The sequence below is a fragment of the Peromyscus californicus genome, unplaced genomic scaffold, assembly GCF_007827085.1.
Source record: "Peromyscus californicus insignis strain IS unplaced genomic scaffold, ASM782708v3 Scaffold_4__1_contigs__length_199733344, whole genome shotgun sequence".
NCBI classification, from domain to species: domain Eukaryota; kingdom Metazoa; phylum Chordata; class Mammalia; order Rodentia; family Cricetidae; genus Peromyscus; species Peromyscus californicus.
In genome coordinates this window covers 24,027,321-24,047,794 of record NW_026294562.1, presented here as the reverse complement: position 1 = coordinate 24,047,794, position 20,474 = coordinate 24,027,321, and the positions used below count along the sequence as shown (strand labels likewise).

The window sequence follows — 20,474 nt, the reverse complement described above, 5'->3', positions numbered from 1 at the left end:
CTGCCCGGTGCCCATTCCTCTGCCTCTAGAAGCAGCACCGAGATTTCCTTCAGAAACCATCCCTATCCCATCGCACACCTCCATGGGAATGCCAGTCAAGATCCTTGCTTCTTTCCTGGCAAATGGATGATGGGCACCTGACCCTAGCTCAGCCTTCAGACCCTCTCCTCTGAGGGGATACATAAGGATAAGAACTCACTTGAGATTACCACCAAGGTCCCTAAGCTCTCACATGTTTCTCTATCTCAAAACCTGCTTGGCCAACCCTTTCTTGAATTCTAGAGGCTCTCTATCACCATGGAAACAGGTTCCTGTTTGCTTAGGTTGGCAGAGGTGGCAACTGAGTCTGTCACTTGCTACCAAAGGGTCCTAAATGGTACTACTCCTAAATCTCCATAGAGATCTGGCCCTCCACTGGCCACCCTTCCCACCCCCACTTCCTATGTCATTCTGACAGAACCATGCCTTCGTCACACGCACATCCCACACCCATCACACTTCATCTTAATATTAATAATGCAAACACAGTATTATTTTGTCCTTGTCAGTGTGGAAAATGAGGCACAGAGAAGCTAAACAGTGTGTTCCAGGTTGCAGAGCTAGTTAATATTAGAAACAATATTTCATCAGGTCCAATTTCTGCCTTCCATCAACAACTGAAGCTTATTGGATCATGTCCTGGCTGCGTCAGACTCCTGGGGTGATCAGAGGTCCTTAGCGTATTCTGACACAGTGTTTTGGGGGTTTGCCTCCTTCCCTCTTTCTTTCCCCCTCCTCCCTTCCCCCCACTCTTTCTTTTCTCCAGTTGTAAGTCACTTATAAGCAACAAAATTCATGTCAGCAGGAGGGACTCACACACACAGGCATACTGAGTGGCGTCAAAGGCGTCCCGAGGCAATTGTTACCCCTATGAGAGCAATTCACTACAATTTGTTTTCAGAACGATGTACTTTCATGATCTGGTTGTACCCACCAGGTTGATTTTGTAGCTAACTACTGCATCTGACTCTCAGCTTCAAAACCCCTGATCTAGTAAGAAAGCTGCTTAAAAGGACACTGGTTTGCTTGTCCAGTGTTTGCAGAAGGAGGTGGGGCCAGGCCTGATTCTTTAAGGTTCCTAATGATTTGTTTACCACAGTTAATGTGGGGTTTCCTAGGCCACGCCAGCCTGAGGGGAAAATTGGGCTCCTACCCACAGCACAGGCTGTCCCTCTCTCCTCTGTTTTCATCCGCTCTTCTAGATCGCCAGCACACTCCTGGGACCCACTTCAGTCATTCTGAGGATGGCCGGGGAATGCTGTACCCGTGCTCTTGAACCTTTTGTGGTGACCTTCTCTTTGGCTCTGCTTCTCAGCTGGGATGATTTGCCAGTTCCTCCAAAGGCTGTGGGGCTTGGGTCACCAAGGCTGAGCTAGCCACTTCTGTAGAAAAGAATCCAGTGACTGGTGACACCTTAGCCTCAGCCCCGGATGAAGATGTTATTTGCCTTATATCTCTGCAAGAGCCTGGCACCTCCACTCAGTGCGGTTGTTCTAAGCATTCCCATACACCACCATGGTGTTTCTAACTAGAGGAGACCCCTTGGTACAGGGATCTCAGAACAGAGTCCTCTTACCTTCTTTGGCTCACACGTGCTCAAGAACACGGGTTAAGAAGAACCCTCACCCTCTCTCTCTGTGACCTTCTCTCTCTCAAGCTCTGGACCATGTCTAGGTGAACTATTAAGTTGCTCTCATCAGACTGGTGGGTTCTTTTTTGGTTCATTTGGTTCATTTTCATTCCTTCAGAACCTGCCAGAACCCACCATCTAAGAGAAGTGTCAGCTTCCTAGAGGGGCTATAACCATCAACTGACCTCATATTTATGTGGAAACTTTGCTTCCCAAGTACGGGGAGTCACATGATCAGAAGTTACATCATGTTTTGATGATGATGATGACGATGACGATGATGATGAATCTTTCTTATGTATCAGATCAACACCTAGCATTTAGATACGTGATCTTATTCAGTTCTCTCAGTTAACTCTCTGTGCTATGCTATGCTTGTCCCCATCGCCAAGGGGAAAACTGTGACTTAAGAAGTTAAGTAGATCCATGGTCACACTACTGTGAAGTTGCAGAGCCAGCCTTAGCTTCTTCTCAGTTGCTCCTCTGCAGCTCCGACTGGGCTCTGAGCCTGTTACAACTGGGCCTTCCAGCTGCCCTGGGCCTCCCGCCAGCTCTGCCTTCGTCTTCTCTAGTCCCCTCTCCCAAAGGCCACCCCAGTCCACAGGTAAGTTGCCAATCTTATCCAGCACTGCATTTCCGCTTCTTACATCCGCTCTGCACTCTCCAGGGGGGGCTTCCCCGGAAGGTAGGATGGGGGGCATCGCCAGCAGTATGGTCTCTTGTCTGACCTCAAGTCTCTCAAGATTTCCTAAGCCCTTCCTCAGATTCATTTCTGGAGCTTATTCCCAGAAAGGCTGGGAAGCATCCTGCATGGCATGGTTTAAACTGTGCCTGATCTTGGTGGGCGTTTTAATTGAATAAGGAATTCAAGTCTGGGCTTTAAATGCCATACAAAAAGAAAAAGTTACTGTCTTTTCAAAACGCCCATTGTAAATTGTCCTTAGTGCCCCCCCAATTCTCCCCCCTGCTCTCCCCCCCCCCCCCCCCGCAGTCCAGTGGTTTTTTTTCTCTGCTTGAACTGACAAACTGAGCTGAGCAGCTGCAAGCCAATGGTAGGGATATAGTTTCTCTCTCATTCATCATCCTTCTGGCTTTACCACACCAAAAAAGAAAGACCGTGTGGCTGTCTAGAAGGCCCAAGCCAAGGGCTTGTCGGTCTTGATAATCGCTTGTGTCTGAGAGCGCATCCTAGAGAGCAAATATCCTCTTTGACTACATTGATTGTTTGAACCAAATATCTGCCACTCTTTCGCCCCAGGCAGGGTAGTGGCTCTGTCAGTAGGTATCTGTATGGTGGCTCAGTACCTCAGTGTTCCCACCAATATGCGAGGAGTTCCATCCAAGATCCAAGGTCTCTGAAATTTTTTGAGAGCATTGTTTTATAGTTACAAAATTTATTAGGAATTAGAGAATTAAAAGAGCAGCTATTTGAATAAAATGAGCCTGCATAAGATTTCCACAGTGTAATCACATTACAGACAGAGATCCCATCATGCACTTGCAGAAGAATTCAATTAACAAAAAAAATTCAACTTGTGGCCAACTTTTAAGTGACACATTTACTGTTTAATTGAGGCTTGCCCACAGGTTTGGGTTTCTAAGAACAGTCTTTTGTATTCTTTTCCACACAGTCTATTTTAAAGTCAGACTTCTCTGAGATGGTCTTTTTGAAACATGCACCAGAAAAAAAAAATTACTGCTTAAAACTGCCTAAGCATCCTCTGGCTGTTCAGAGCGCCCCAGGCTCTGTGCATGCCGTCCCCTCCTCCCTCCTGTCTTTGGAGCTCAGCTCATTCGTTGTTTCTTCAGGAAACTGTGCCCTGACTTCTTTGACCAATGCAATCCCTTTTATTCTAACACTCTTTGAAGCGCTATATTTGAAGGTGAATATATGGTTACTGTGACTACACCATGCATTCTGACGTTGCTCCTACAGGCACGCTGGATGTCCGCCATGTGCATGGTGAATGGTTTTGTAATGGAAGTTTTCTACTTCCGTGGAGCTTCCGATCCTCTGGAATCATCATCACCATCATCTTCACCATCATGCCGACAATGCAATAAGAGACCGAGCCATCACCCTCTTCTCACAAAGCCAATAGAGTTAAAGGAGCAATTGAGCCCAGGGTTGTGGTGCTTACCTGTAAGCCCACAACTTTGGAGGCAGAGACAGATGAGAGGAAGTTCAAAACCAGCACAGACTACAAACAGAAGGAGTGCTTGGAGCTAGCCTAGGCTCAGCTACAAGATGGACGAGAACGGCAATGCATGGACCTTTGGTAAGGGTGGGTTTGTTTCACAACGGTACAGGCACACGAACAATCCTTTTCCTATGTTCGATTTAAGAAGCAAGAAGAGGAAGAAGGGTCTTGCCTGACATACTAGGTGGCTGTGCCACCTTGAGGGATGGCTGCCACCAGCGTGGTAAAGACCTTCTTTTCTACTATCCTAAGGATCTATTCACCCCCTTGGACTGGACAACCCCACATCAAGGCCAGGTCATCTTGATCTTGCCATTAAACAGATTTCCTTTTCCGAGGGACTGTCCTCTTTCCTATGATACATGGCAATAAAAGCCTGTGGTTTTTATTTGATTCTCACAGTGGTGACAAGACTATCTATCCTATCATCCCCATTCTAGATGTGATAGCTCCCCTGTCTGTAAAATCAGCTGGTTTCCAAATGACCTGAGATCTCAAAGCCTGGTTTCCTGCTTACTCCAGCATTTACCCCACTTTATCACAGCCTGCTGGGTGAGTCAGGCCCTTTTTCAAAGCCCCAGGAAGCTGGAGTTGGCTGCCTCCTGCTGGCAGGGAGTTCAGTCCAGCCTTTTGGAATGTACTCTGCCTAAGGGCGAGAGCAAGAAGGGAGGAGAGTGGATTATACACAGAGATGGTTTACAATTCTGTCACCTCCCTCACCATGGAAGGAGAAGTGGGCTGTGCATGGTGGTGGGGGATTATGAAAATACAATAATTCACAATAGTGATAAGTGTCAGAAAAGTGTTCACTCACATGCACTCTCCATGTGTTCAGGTTTATCTTTCAAACAGTGGCATCAACCAGGTGGACTCTGCAAGGCATAGCACAGCTTTAGCTGCAGACAGAGTTTCATTTAACTTCATGTTCCCAGCCAAGACTGGCCCCCAGGCTAGTTTTTCTTACTAGGTTGTTTGCTACATGAAAAGCAAATTCCCAGAGGTTCCCGAGATTGCCCACATCCTATGCTGGGATGACTGCTCCACCGCCCGCCCACCCACCCACTAATAAGACATAATGCCGTCCTATTTTTGGTAACAATTAAAGGGCCTCCCGGTGAAAGCAGAAAGCTGTTTATTTTCTGTTACATCACTTCGCTTGCCTTCGAAGACTGGTCTGTGCTCACTGTTCTCTGTGATGTGAGTCGGCTCTCTTCCTCCAGCAGTTGGCTCGCTCCCATCTCACAGCACCTCACAGGTCTCTTCCCCGAGCAGTGCACTGCCTGAGCGAGGAACAGCTCACGAAGCAGCCTGAGGTCCCTGTTTTGAAAAAGCAGATACAGAGGCAGAGGAGGGTGGACTCCTGTGTGACCTGTTCAGAGCAAGACCATCAGCAGCTGAATTCCAGAAGCCCTGTTCATGTGTGGGGATATTTTCTCGACTACATGGAATCAGAAAGAAGCAGAAGGATGGGAAATGCCTGCATCCCCCTGAAAAGAATTGCCTGTTTCCTATGCCTCTTTTCCGTGGTTTTGCTGACTGAGGGGAAGAAACCAGCGAAGCCAAAATGCCCTGCCGTGTGTACTTGTACCAAAGATAACGCTCTCTGTGAGAATGCCAGATCCATTCCACGCACCGTTCCTCCTGATGTTATCTCACTGTAAGGCCCGTAAGCATTTTGATATCTAATTTACAATTTAAAAAATTCCAGCTGGTGGATTTGGGGGTTTGTATGTATTCTGAGAGGGGCATGGAGCAAGAGAGAGAGAGAGGGAGGGAGATTCCTACTGAATGCTTGGCCATTTGTCAGCACTAACATTTTGCTGTATTTGAAATTTGTGATTTCAGTAAGCTGCTACTGACCATGCTTAGCTAGCCCCGACCCTGGGCATTATTCTGTGGTACCTGGAACAGCTCGTCTCTCTCTTGCTTCATCTGGGAAGGGACAGAATCATACTTTATAAGATAGTGTGGAAATAGCAACTGTTATGGTAAATCAGATTAACATGAGGTCTGTTCTCTGTGTGTGTGTCTCTTTGTGTGTGTGTCTGTTTGTTTTCGTGTGTGTGTTTTGTTTTCTTTCAGATCCTTTGTGAGATCTGGTTTTACTGAAATCTCAGAAGGGAGTTTTTTATTCACACCATCGCTGCAGCTCTTGTGAGAAATATTTATATCATGACTATTTTTAATATGGCATATATTTAGATAAGTCTTCTCGTAAAATAAGCTTAATATCATTTCTGTTGAATGTGATGATGTTTCTGAAAAGAGTGAGAATATCGGTAAGGTGGGAGGTAGATGGGATTGTTTGTAACTTCACACCCACAATGCAGGTTGATCCTTGCGTGGGTAAATTCACTAAGCTGAGGTGCTGTCCATTTTCATGGCTGTTTATGAAGTTGTTGGGGATGTCGCAATAAGAATACCAATTTTGATGATCTTACTTTCATTTTTAACTTGGGAACTTTGGTGATTTTGCGCTGGAGTTCTTGGATCTGTCAATGCAGAGCCCAGCATAACATATGCGCTCAAGATGTTGTCTCTTGGGGATCTGGGGCAGGCTGCTCCTCTGTATGATTTACCATGTGGGGAGAAAGAGAAGGGAAAAAAAAAACACCCTTGGTTCTTTCTAGGTAATTCCTTAAAATACCAATTCTCAGGAGCCTGCTTTCTAATCTCATCTAATTTATAACTGGTCTCCTCACAGTGAGGGAATGATGATATTAATACACCAAATACTCCATGCTCTGTGTTTTGAGTTGGCCACAAGGGAACCACATATTCAGCCCATGCCTGAAAATATTCAAAAATAGCATTGGACTAGGAAATCAGATCTCTTCACAGGCATAATGAAATATGTATAATTTGTTCTGATGTGAAATGTTTGGCAATGGGAATCTGGTTCTTAATGGGGTATCATATGAGGGTCAAGGGATCTTCCGTGACGCAGAATCAATCTTGGGTTGGCAGGTAGACACTTCCAAGGCAGATATAATCAGCTGTTAATATACTGTATTTGAGGTATCTGAACTGTGTAAGTAAGATCTGAGTTTTTATTTATTTGCTTTCTAGATTTATATGTGTTTCCTTGCTTAGCCATTTTGTTGAGATGATTTAATGCATAGGCAAACAGTGTGAATTTGAAATTGGAGAATTCTGTGTTCCAATCTCATGCCACTAATCTTGCCCTACCACTCACTGAACTTTGTCATGCAGCCTTGTGCAGACTGAATGCCCCCTTCCCTCAGTTTTATTAGCTACAACATGGAGTTATCAGACATATTTTGAAGTGCTGTCATCAGAGAGATATTTAAGTATATAAAACTTTTTTTTTTCTTAAGAAAGGGTCTCATGTAATTCATGCCGACTTTGACCTTACCATACAGTCCATCTGGCCTTCAACTTGTGCTGTGCCTCCCTTTGCCTTCCACTGCTGAGATCAAAGGTGTGAACCACCACATGCAGCTTTAGATCAAGCTCAAGATGGGACACATTGGATGTGGTAGTCTTACATGTTTTATAAGTGCTATAGCTTTAAATTTTTACATCAAGATAAAAATGCTAAAAGTTACTTAATATATTGTGTGGTCTACAGGAATTCCCCAAACTGGTTTGACCATTTCATTACATTTGTAAACTTGATTGGGTGTTTTGACATTATATAACAGGGTTTGTTAATGTCCTTCCCCTGGCTAATGCCTTTGAGTGATTGCCAGTTAAGTACAGAACACCTAAGGGTTTATCTGTTTGATTAAAGGAAGTGTTAACATGTAAAAAAAAAATTTTAAGACAGTTTTCTGGTTTTTTTTTTTTAAATAGAGAGTAGGGCAATGTCTATAAGTTTGTGCTCACCCTGAGAAAGTCATCAGCTCTATTTATGCTGTTTATTGGTCATGTAAATAAATGACTTATTTAAAATGCCTTTTAAATTTTTAAAAATTTATTGTTTTTTTATTACTTTTTTATTTATTTATTTTAATTTAGTGTGCTAAGGAACCTGCCTCTTCCTGGGATAGTCCAATAGATCAGTCCTTAAATCTCAAGCATTCTCGGTCACCCCAGTCTGTGTCAGGCTGACACTGGGTGGACATTAGCTGGACACCGAGAGCCTGGACTGCGTTCTACTTTGTTTTCATCGGGTGGACCCAGGCACACTAAGCACAGAGGCTGGTCATTGTCACGGAAATAGTTACTGGCTGCTGCAGGGTAATGTGATTTCACCTATTTAGAGTCACAGAGGAAAGCCAAGGGACTGGCTTTAAACAGCCCACACTGAGTGTGTGCCGTGGCCCTCTGTCCAATGCTCCGAGTTCCTATGGAACATTCCAGCTTTTATTTCTAAAAGCAGTTCAGGTTCCAGAAATAACAAAGGAGCTGGTAGTTCTGTCCTGTATGTCCTCAGTTACCTCATTTTAGCTGACCTTAGCAGGGTAGAGTTGGCCACACTGACCTTATGCAAAACCATCAAGGGTCAAAGTTTGTCCATAGGCTCCAGGACCCTGTTTCTAAGGACTGTTTCCCATGCAGCCTGCTCATTGTCTCTCCAAGAAAGGGCCAAAAGGTATCACTTTCACTGAGTAAGAAAATAAAAGGCTCTGGCATGCCATGATTGCAGACAGAGGTGTCCTGTGGACAGGTTGCCCTGTGCCCTGAGAACCCTATCTGCTACCAACCTGCCATTGGAACAGGAAGACCAAAAGGCTACCAGCGTCGCATGGGGTTGGCAATGAATTCTAGACTATGGATTTATAGATCCATCATATGTCTATGAAGAAAAATTTAGAATCAATTCTGCTTGATGTTTGTTGAAAGCAATTGGTTTCTTTGTTGTTTGAATAGAATAAGAAATGTATGGTGCCAGCTAGGTGTGGTGGTGCACCCCTTCAATCTAGTAGTACTCGAGAGGGCTGAAATGGAATTTAGAGTTTGAAACCATCCTGGATACACAATGAGACCCTGTAAAAAAAAAAGGGGGGGGTCTATGATGGGGTGTTCCATTCCTAGCACCCACTATAATAATCTGATATTGTGCTCATGGTCCCAAATGCTTCTTCATACCTTCCATAAGACGAGAAGTTCTTTTTAAAATGTCAGCCCCAGGTGCTTAGAGAAACAAATGGAGTACCCCCAAATTACATGTAGTATTTGGGGAGATACGCTGATAAGCTGTGGCTGGCTGTGCCGTAGGCTGTGCTGGAGAACAAGAAAATAAAACCCACACTCTGCTAGAGAGGAGAGAAAAATTAAAATGATCCAATAAAAATTTATCAGATCAGTTGTACAAAACATTCTTTTTAAATATCCTTTCTGGGGAAAAGAAAGTTCCCAAGCAAATGTCATTTTCTTCATGTTTTTCACAGGGCCAATTTTGAAACATAACCAATGAGCATGATTATGCATTCCCGGTTGCTCTCAGTGCTGGAGTGGTACTTTTAGTGAATGCAATTTGGAGAAATGTGTTTTCACACATTACAGCCCTGTTCCTTCCCAGCTACAGACTGAAATCCCCAGTGATGCAGGCTCATGATGGGAGACTAAGACTGAACAGAATAAAATGTGGCCACATTGCCATTTGTTTATGCCATTTTAACGAATTAAGGCCCTTCAAGTCCTAAGACACTCCTATTTTCTGGCAAGGAATTCCAGAAATATAAAACAACAACAACAACAAAAAAAAACTGTATAAATTCGATAAGGCCAGAAAAAAAATATCCAGTTTTTTTTTCCCCCAATGAGATTTGGTCTTGGGTGAAACACACAATTTACCTTCATATGGAGAAAACAGCATTTCTATTTTTTACAATTATTTAAAAATTTAACAAAATTGATGCACGGTTGACACATACATACATAGTCTATAAGAAATCAAAAACTCCAAATAGAAAAGCAAATATCATGAACCAGAAAGAAGCCTGTTCTCACCAAGGTGCTTGATTAGGACCTTCAGTGTTTGATTTGTTCAGAGGCAAATATCCATGGGGGTTGTTGCCCTTTGACGGCACTGGGTTCTCTACTAATAAGGGCAAATGTGGCAATGCCCAGCGAATACTCCAGCTAGACCAGTCAGCTTCAAGAGTGTGACAACACTTTCTTAGCTGGTTATAGGTAGGTGAGTATGTCTTGGTTTGTGTCCAGCAGATACCATGGAGGCAGCTTTGTCCATGAAGCTCCCACCCCCACCCCCAAATTTCCCTTTCCCCTAAAATCTATAGGTATGTAAATTCTGATTTCTTTAGCTTTTTGACTTTTTTTTTTTTTTTGAGAGAGAGAGAGTGCCTTATGTACTCCAGGCACTTTAATCTAGCAAGGATGACCTCAAATTTCTAATCATCCTGCCTCCACTTCTCAAGTGCTGGGATTAAAGGCACCCGCCACCACACCCGGTCACCACACTCTTGTGCTGCTGGGCATCAAACCTAGGGCTTCACGAATGCTTTGAAAGCTAAACTACACCCCCACCCCCCTACCCCGCCAGCCCAATTAGCTGATTTTCCTGTCTGTGCAAACCACTTTTGTAGGAGGAGTGTTTTTGCTGAAAGCACGTTTTATTCTTCCAGTTATTCAGGCCAGAAGCTCGATGGTGGCCTGCCCCTCCTCCCTCATGCCCACTTTCACCTGGGAAGTCCCCTTCCGAGCAAACTGAGCACCTGCCTCTTCCTCTTCACCCAGGCCCTTTCCTGCCCAAGAGACTTCCAGGCTTCTGCAGCACTGCCCCGCCCCCAGCTTTCCGTTAGAGCCCTCTCCATTAGTGTTACCTTCTTTGAAACAATAGCTCTCTTTGTGCCACCCAAGTGCTTGGAAGCTTTTAATGGTTCCCAGGAAAGGAGAAAAATCAGAGTGCCAGAGCGGGTGTTAATAGCACTTGGCTCTTTCCTGCTGTCCTGGACTGTCAATCACAACACTGATCCTAGCCTCTCCCTCCCCACAGACACCAGGGACAACCCTGTGAGGATGAGGTGTCTGGGTTTTGACCTGGTCTCTCATGTTCTGGATGCCTCTAGTACTGACTGAAGTTTGATAATTCTTTGTGCTTATATCTGGTCCTTGACTGGCATACAGGGTCAGCAGTGAGCCATGCTTAGGGAAGAGCCTTGGGACTAGAAAAGGCCAAACTGTGCTTCCTAGGTACTCGTCCATGCCAATCCCCAGAGCCACAGACTTCTAGTAAAGCGTTTTGGTTTTGTACGTTGGACATGTTTTCAGCCTTTCTAAAGTTTGATATACCCCAAGTTCACGTAAATTAATGGGGTAGAGTACTGGAAAATGGTAGATCACTGAAAAGTGGCCTAACAACCCCCTCACACACTACAAATGCACAGAGATACTCGAAGTTCTTCCAAAGAGATTGCCAGCACTTCCGAGGCAAAGCATCCAGCCTGTCTGAGGCCCATTTACCTTTACCTTCCTGTTTCCCACTTTGCTTCACCTTTGGCCTCCTGGGTTCTTAGTCTGACTGCAGGTGCCAACGTGTCTCTCTTCTGTGAAGGAAAAACAGACCATTTACCCTGTCCAGAGGAACACCCAACAGAGAAGCATTATTAAGACCAGAAAATCATGAACACATGATGTCCTTGTTTATCTGTGCTTGCTTGGTTAGAAATCAGTGTTCATTGGGGACCAAGGGAGGGGAAAAAATAAGTATGTATTGTGTACTTGTAAGCAGTAACGAGACTAGAGCGGCAGATTTCCACTGTACTAAATGAGTTCGGGGATCCTACTGGACAGCAGGTACCATGCTGGATTTTGTGAGGGACACAAAAGTGATGGGCATGCAAAGTCACCCTGATCATCTGTGATCAGAACGATGTTCAGCATTGGTGGTGATGGTGACGCCAGCTGGTGGTGATGATAACACGGGCAGCAGAATCGTGGCAGGGGCTTTTCTGTAGGAGCAGTGAAGTCACCTATGCTTTCCTGGTGAGCTGGCAATGGGACAAGCATTGGTAGCTTTGTGGTCAGACACTCTTGAGTACCAGTCCCCTCTCTGATGCTTACTAGTTGTTCAGTTTGGTAAACTGAACCAAGCTTTGACACCTATGGGTATGAAATGGGTAATAGGCAATAGAACCTATTGCATGGGCTAGCAGTAAGGATTAAAACATATGAATGACACTGTTCCTTTAAGTCAGTGAAAACTGACTTTATAACAGTGACTGATTTCTTTTCTTTTCTTTTTTTGAACCTATCTTAGCATCACACTTCTATCTCATTGTATCATCTGAGCTTGTCTAGAACCCCAGCTTTAAGGTTCTATGCACAGGTCTCTCTAAGGACCTGCTAAGAAATCTTGCCTTCAAAGGAAATATACATTATTTGCCTATAAAAAAATCTAACCCTCTCACTTCTCCCTCATGCATAATAAACAGAACCGCAGTTTGTAAAACATGTCTGATTTTGCTTAAAATCATGAACCTGAGTCAGTCTTCAGATGAGTGGCCCTATGTTAGGATGCAAACAGGTCTGAACTAAGATTTAGGACATAGGAGTCTAAAATTCAGTTTGGCCATAAATAGACTGTGCAACATCGGGTAGGGCACAAAATGTTGCTGGACCTCAGCTTTTATAAGCATAAAACACCAAAGGAAGAGTAAGTTGTGGCTTTAAAACCCAAATGCTAATTGGAGCGGTGAGATAAATAAAGAAAGCAGTTGGGTCTGAGACAATAGAAAGTAGTAGTGACAGGCAACCCAGAGAAGATATGACTTACTTAAAAGTAACATCCTTGTGTCTCGCTGATTATTGCTAATGGCAATATGGTACACAAGCACGTGGCCATGATCCCCCTCACCTCTAGGGGAAAGCAGAGACCTGGAAGCAGACTTTAAACAGGATAAAGACAAAAGGAAGCATGAGTTGGCATTTGGGGACCTTCACACTAATACTTAAGGCTTCATTTAATCTTAAAAGTCTATTTAATTCTGTGGGGCTGAAGAGATGGCTCAGTGGTTAAGGGAACTTGCTCATGCAGAAGACCCAGGCTTAGTTACCAGCACCCATATGGTTGTTCATAACCACCTATAACTCCAGTTCCAAGGGATCTAACACCTTCTTCTGACCTCTGTGGACAATGTGCATATGTTGTGGAACTACATACTCACACACACACAAAAAAATAAATACATCTAATAAAAATAAAAATTCAAAAATGTATTTTTTAAAATCTATTATATTCTAATCTACAAACACTTTACAATAACATAGAAATCACTTTGCTAAAGAAACAGATAAAAATTATGTCAATTCTCACAAATCAGTAAATTAGATTGGTAATTAAAAGAACCCATGATATAGAATTGGCTTTATAGTTATTGTTAAAAATACTAATGTATTGATTTCATGACACCCTGGGTTCAGTCCCCAGTATCTCTACCAAAAACAAACCAAAACAAATAATATAGTTCCCAATCCCCTAAATAGTGAAATGGGGCCTGACTGGGCCTTCTGTATATATGGTGGCTGAAAAGAACTAGTATTTTAGTATCACTCTCATAGGTCTAAGATCAAAAAGGAATTGTTGGATCCACTTACATAGCAAGCTGGTGGGTGTTTGCCGATGTAAAGTGCAATTAAAAAGCAATGAACTGGGGCTGTGGACATGGCTCGGTCTATAAATTGCTTGCCACTCAAGCATGAAGCCCTGAGTTCAAGGCCCAGCACCTGGTAAAAATTCCAGGCATGGTGGCTCATACCTGTGTTGGGAAGGAAGAGATGTGGGGGTGGGGATCCTTGGAGTTTGCTGGCCAGCTAATCTTTTTGAATTAGTGAGTCCCAGACTCAGTGTGAAACCCTGTCTCAAAAAGCAAAGGAGGGAAGCAATAGAGGAAGACATCTACTATCAACCTCTGGCCTGTACAGGCTTGTGCATGCACACGCACACACTCATGGACACACACACATGGACACACACATATACTCATGGACACATACATACATACACTCATGGACACATACATACACACACTCATGCACACATACATACACTTAGGTACACACATGCACTCACACACATACACACATGTACACACACATACACACTCATGCACACACACACATACACACACAGTTTTTGGGGAAAAAAATCAAATGAACCTCTAAAACATAGAATCTAAAATGTGTAAGTACAAATAAGTCAAAGAATTCCTCATGAAAAGCCATGGATTCATCCCATGCTTCCACAGCTAAGTATCTCTATTCTTCTTTAAGACACCTCACTGAAGGTTTACAAGCCACAGAATAAAACCAGTCAAGTTTTGGCTAGAGGCATTGGTTACTTTTACGTTGCCTGGTGCTGCTCACTCTCTATATTTCAATTTTTATCTCATCATCATGGCCTTCCAAAGTGCAGAGAATTCTCCCCAGAGGAAGTACTGAGTCCAGAGGAAGTACTGAGTCCAGAGGAAGTGCTGAGTCCAGGTAGCCCCCTCACTGTTGAATCCTAAGAAGCAGCAGAGGTGGAGTTGGAACCTTCGCCCTTACTGTTAACCACTTCTGTTTACTTCCTTCTGACACGAGATTATTCTCGGGCGAGTTTGACTTTGCGGAGTTTTGTTCCCCAAATCAAGTCCCTCTCAAAGGGGTCAACCTTTGCCATTAACAAGGTTATTCAGGGGAAATGTGCCCCGATTCCTGGGGACAATGACTGAAAAGGAGTTCCAAACGCTCTCTGAAAGGGGCGGCATCGCTGGCAAGGACTTCCTAGTCTCCCTAGGTTTCGGCCCTCATTTGTATGTGTAAGCGAGGGCCTCCCTGATTGAAAGCAGAGACAGATAGGTTGACAGAAAAAGAAATAAACTAGTGAAAGAAAAGGGCCTTCTTTCCTTCAGAGTTCCATCACAGAGCAGTGTTCTCTAAACCTGTGTCCAGGGGACAGTCATTCTGCAGGAACAGAGTCAGGGGCGCAAATGAGGACAAGGCATACTCCATCCCTGATTGGCAGCTCGCGGTGCACCTTGGCATAGAAAAGGCTCTGTGGTTAAAGCTGCTCCATTCTTCTCAATCTCCCCTAGAACACGAGTTCTATGGGACATCTTTTGGAATGTCCACACACAAAACTCAGCTATCAGCTGACTTACTTATACCTCCCTTTGTTCTAAAGAGACCCTGGCGGCAAAGCATGGACAGCTCACATCTACTACGCTAAAGGAGAGATGAAGGCATCCACTCCAGAAAGGGATGACTCAAAATAGCTCTGCTAGAGTCGTGCCTCACCACCAGGCTATCCACCTGGTCAAGCAGCTTGGCATATGTCTGTCTTTTCCTTAGGGACCTCCAAGTAGATGGTCCTCTCCCAGGAAGTGGATAATGATTTGCAGCTCAGTCGTCAAGTGAAAGGCACCAGAGCTTGGATGTGCTCTCACTGTCTTTTTATTTTATTTTTTAAACTGAAGTGAGTTTTCTCATTATCATTTATTTTGTGGTTGAACCAGCACTGCCCTGGACACAGTTCCATGAGATACTCAGTTTGTATAGACTTCAGTGATTGGCAGGTCCTGCTACCAATTAGATTGGGAACCTGCATGTTTAATAGAGACTTGAAGAGTCTCTATTTAAGGGAAGAAAGGACTTGCAGAGCTAAAAACCCTGATTAATTTCTTCAACCCACTCTTCTAAACTTAGCTATCATTTCTTCTGCATGCGAGCTCTCAGTACCTGGAGGGTCTTGGGTCAGAACGCAAGGGAATGCAGCCTGGGAAATATTGGTCAGCTGTTCTGGTTTGTGGCTGCTGGGCAGAGCTGGTGGGACCAAGGTGAGGAAGCTTGCTGTGCTCACGGACATTAACCAGCCTCAGTGGGACCATCATTCAGGAGTCCAGAGTTGCACCTAAATCACTTACAGGCTTCAAATTATTTTACCCCCTTCACCTCAGTTTTCTTTACATTTTAAGTGGAGACTATAAAACCAACATTGCAGCATGCATTTGAGGATAAAAGAGAGGTCAAGCTGCTGAAGACGAGGCCTGGCACAGATCCGGCTTTAGATAAAATTTAAGTCACTCCTTGGTGTTCCTGGGAGATAGATGATGACGTCATCTAAGCACCCAGAGAGGGAGCCGTTGGCTAGCTGTGCCAGTTTCTAGAAAGAAAGCATGTGGGTTGTCCTGAGAGGAGAGTTAATGAACTATATCATAAAGGGGTGGGCCCCTGCCCAGAGAACTCTTACAGATTTGTAATCTATATTCTAATCCTGGCCCACCAGTGGGAAAAAAAAATAAGACACCTTGGTCACATTGCCTAACATCTGCCAGCCTCAGTTTCTTCACCTGTCTAAAGTGGAATTAGATTTCATGTCTCTAGAGCACACACACACACACACACACACACACACACACACACACACACACACACACACCCTTGGTTATATGAAGCCAAATTAAGGTTCTTTGCAACCAATCCTTATTGGAAAGGTGGCAGACTAAGGGATCAGCTGAATTACATTGAAAATCTTTTTCAAAGAGGAGAGTCAAAAATAACTGTCAAATAATGTGCTCTTCAGCATTGCTTCCCACGCCAGTGCTTCTCTGTCTTAAGAGCATATTTTAAAATATTCAAATGTGAATTATTCACATGGCACATGCACTCAGAACATGGGCGCTTAGCTGATGTGAATCACCAGCCTATTGTTAATTATTCTTCAGCCAGTCCTAGTCTTTTGGATCATGAACATTACCAGCAACCAGAGAGTCTGGATTGGTTAAGCAAGGCTCCAAACACTTTGACAAGTCCCTCCAGCAGTGCTGCCACATCCCCCAACAGCTGTAATATATGCAGTTTGGTCTCCTTGATGTGTACATAGTACACATACACCTAGACGCACAGGAACCTGGATATGTACTGTGTGTTTTCACACACTGCCCATGGACGCGTGACAGCCTGGACCATACCCATTAGTCTTATCTGGCAGGGATGACTTCCCTGAAACTGAGTTCCTCCCATCTCTGTTTTCTTTGTGTGGATGCTCCCTGGCAGAAGCACTGGAGACATGCTCATCTACATTCTCTCACGGGATTCTGTAGGCTCATCCGGGGAATCCTTTTGTTATTATAATCCCCATTTTAACAGAGAGCGAACACATTCACCTACTTAATGTGTTAACATACAGTAGTAAGTGGCAGAAACACGCTTCGAAGCCTGATTCTGTATTCCGTATCCCATCGGTGCAGTCTCCAGGTGACAACCAGCTGCCACTGCTGGCCCTTTTCTTCTTCATCCTTTATAGGAGAAGGGTTGTGAGGAAAAAGAATTTTCTCAACCATCCCTCCTCTGTTGCCAGGAGAACCTGCTCTAGATGAAAGAATGGAGGCGGGCCTTTCATGGGCCACTGGCAATTCTGATGGCAGTCAAGACGTTCAGGTGGTACAGAGGGGCTGAGTGAATATCATTAGGGCCAGGGGTCCTGGGACAGGGCCAAGTGAGCAGTCTGACTTGGGACAATAAGATTTTCTCAGCAGGCATTGGTCTCCCCTGTATTTTGCCATCTGCAGACAGATCTCCATCCCAGCTTATAAGTCTACAATGCCACAAACCTAGACTTGTAATTCTTTAGAATGAAAAGTGGCTTCTGAAGCTATCTCATCCAGCCCCTTCCTTTAATAAGACAGAGAGAATTGGTACGCATTAGGATACACAGAGGATTTATGGACAAATGGGAATCAAGATGTAAGCTTTCTGGTCTTTCTGTGGTGTTCCTTTCTTGGCCTTTGGAAGAAGAAACCAGGGCAAGAAACCATTGCTGGACTCTGTGTGCCTGTCCTGTCCTCTCTCTCAATGGACCTTTGTCTCTGGCTTGTCAGCTGCACCTAGGGCAGCCTTCACCTTGACTGCCTATAACCAGACCTTTCTTAGACCCTCTGCCACCCGACTCACTTCCCGCTGCTGATCACAGGTTCTGTTGAACCTAAATTCCCGGTAACCATGTTGCCTACTCTTCTTCTTTTGGAAAGCTGATCTTAGCTTTCATCCAACCAAAACCCCTGCCCCCAACAACCTTATGGCCATGGCACTAAAGTGTTTTGTTAATGAAGAGCTGTGCCTTATCCCTATAGGCAGCCACACACAGGCAAGCGGAAGACAAGACTGCAGTGTGGGGTCAGTACTTAATAATCAAGTCATATCCTCTGACCACAGCGTGTATTGTCAATAAATTTATGAAGGTTTCTTTTTAAAACGGGCAGTTTCAAAAGTATTACTCTAAACTGGGCATGGTGGTACATACCTTTAATCATAATATTTTCAGGATGCAGGGGCAGATGGATCTTTGTGAATTCCAGGCCAGCCAGGGTTATATAGTGAGACCTTGTATAGAAAGAAAGAAAGAAAGAAAGAAAGAAAGAAAGAAAGAAAGAAAGAAAGACAGAAAGATTGAGAGAGAAAGAAAGAAAGAAAGAGAGAGAGAAAGAGAGAAAGAAAAAAAGAAAGGAAGGAAGGGAGGGAGGAAGGGAGGAAGGAAGGAAGGAAAGAAGGAAGGAAGGAAGAAAGGACAGGGGAAGGAAGAAAGAAAATATTATTCTAAATAATGGTTAAATAAAACATGTAATTTAAAGCCTATTACAAATCAAAATTTACTTGATACTTTACACAGTGGTGAAGCCATACTTCTATATGTTTTCATGTTTATACAGAAAGAATAAAAATATAATTGAGCCGGGCGGTGGTGGCGCACGCCTTTAATCCCAGCACTCGGGAGGCAGAGCCAGGCGGATCTCTGTGAGTTCGAGGCCAGCCTGGGCTACCAAGTGAGTCCCAGGTAAAGGCGCAAAGCTACACAGAGAAACCCTGTCTCGAAAAACCAAATATATATATATATAATTGAGTGTTAAACTCAATAAATACCAGAAGGAAATTAGAACAAAATAAATATAATGAAAAATAAAAAGTTTTTATATTAAGAAGTAGTGGGTACAATAAATATTGGAAGGAAAAAAACTAGTAAAATGGTAGCCATTTGGAAAGAATAACACTTCAAGTTAGAGGTCCTTTAATTATTAACAAAAAGCAGAATAATGCTTAGGAAAGAACCAAGGAAGTGACCTACTTTAATTATACATGGGTCTAAGTCCCAAGTGAATTAAGAAGTCATGATTTCACAGGGAAAAAGTGATAAATTAAATGTTAGTGAAGGGATGATGAAATGGGCCTTTTTGTACTCCAGAGTTGGACATGTGATTTACAAAGCTTGCATAAAAGCTAGGGACTTAAGAACATCCTTAATCCAACAGAAATCTACTCTAAGTCCATCCTAGGGAAATAGAGACAGGAAAGGTGTTTGCATACATAGGGGGTTGTGGTAGATAGTTAAAAACTGGAACTCTCATTAGACGCCTACATTATAGCATGCCACAATACACAACTCAGCTATCCATTAAACTATATTATTAAAACATCATCATGAAAAAATGTTCATGATAAAAAAAATGGCGAGTACACAAATCAAGTTGGGGTTCGATGCACACCTGGAATCCTAGCACTTGGGAGGCTAGGATATAAGGATCACAAGTTCAAAGCCAGTTTAGACTACAAAGTATATTCTTGACCAGTGTCAACTGTAAGGTGAGACCTCCCAACCCATCCCCAAATTCCAAAACAGGAAAGAAAAAACACACACACACACACACACACAGAACAATACACAGCTTTTGTCAGCTTGATAAACATACATGTGCAGATATCACATATGTGATAGATGTGTATGCATACCAGTACCTGGGTAGTCTGGCAGTGCTCTCTACTTTTTTCTCTAATTTTTTTAAGTCTTTTCCTCTATTTTCCTGAACTTTTATGAGACATGTATATCATGTGCAAATTGCATTCAAATTTTTAAAATGCTCTACTTTAAAAAAAACCACATAGATTGATATGATAACCTCTTGATGTGATTTTTGAGATTACTTATATTGATCATTTAATTCCTTCCAAAAAGAGATTATCATTTAATCATACCTTGTAAGGCTATGTGAGTTGAGCTGTGTGGAGGCTATTCACCAGAATACTGTTGTTTTGTTGTTATATCATCTAGACCCCATGCTGAGAAGCCACCCAGTATGAGGAAAAGGTTCTGGACTAAGGGGTCTTAGGCCTCAAGATTTTTAACAAAGCCTTGGGTAGCTCTCTGGACCTCCCTTTCCTCCTGTCAAACACAGAGCAATGCTGGATCTACCACCTTCACATGGTTGTTCTGAAGCCCATATGAGATGCTCCTGGCAGGAGGCTGACAAGTGTAGAGTGGTATGAAGACAATAACTACCATTTTAAATGAGCCGGTGGCTGCCTGGAACCGATAGTGGATCCATGCAATCTTTCTAAGTCTTCCTCCTGGGAAGGAAACATATTTCCACGGCTTCAAAAAATAAAATAATAATAAAAAAAATCGTCCCCACCATTCCCACAGCTGCTTCATGACATATTAAAAAATGCTTATCCCTTGGAGGGAGTTAGAGAGGTCAAGGCACACCCCTGATCTACCCCCACCAAGACTAGTGGGAAAATGCCTAGTTTCTTCCTTCCCCAGAAAGAGAGGAAGTGGCAGAGGCTTCAGAGGTCTTACGGGACTGCGACAGAGGCAAACCACACGTGACCTCTACGAACTGGGATATCTCCTGGCTTATCTGTTG

The 20,474-nt window shown here is 43.6% G+C and overlaps 1 protein-coding gene across 2 annotated transcripts in view; it reads left to right on the top strand.

The window, feature by feature from the left end:
- The first annotated feature begins 4,985 nt into the window (after positions 1–4,985).
- The window catches only part of Lgi1 (leucine rich glioma inactivated 1), a 42,145-nt gene continuing 26,656 nt past the window's right edge, over positions 4,986–20,474 (top strand). Inside the window, exons 1-2 of one of the 2 annotated variants that reach the window (XM_052714744.1) lie at positions 4,986–5,527; positions 5,953–6,024. In XM_052714744.1, coding sequence (XP_052570704.1) covers positions 5,313–5,527; positions 5,953–6,024 — 287 coding nt within the window. In that variant the 5' untranslated portion in view covers positions 4,986–5,312. Of the gene's footprint in view, positions 5,528–5,858; positions 5,879–5,952; positions 6,025–20,474 lie in introns of those variants that run through there. The other variant, XM_052714745.1, reaches the window with a different exon arrangement.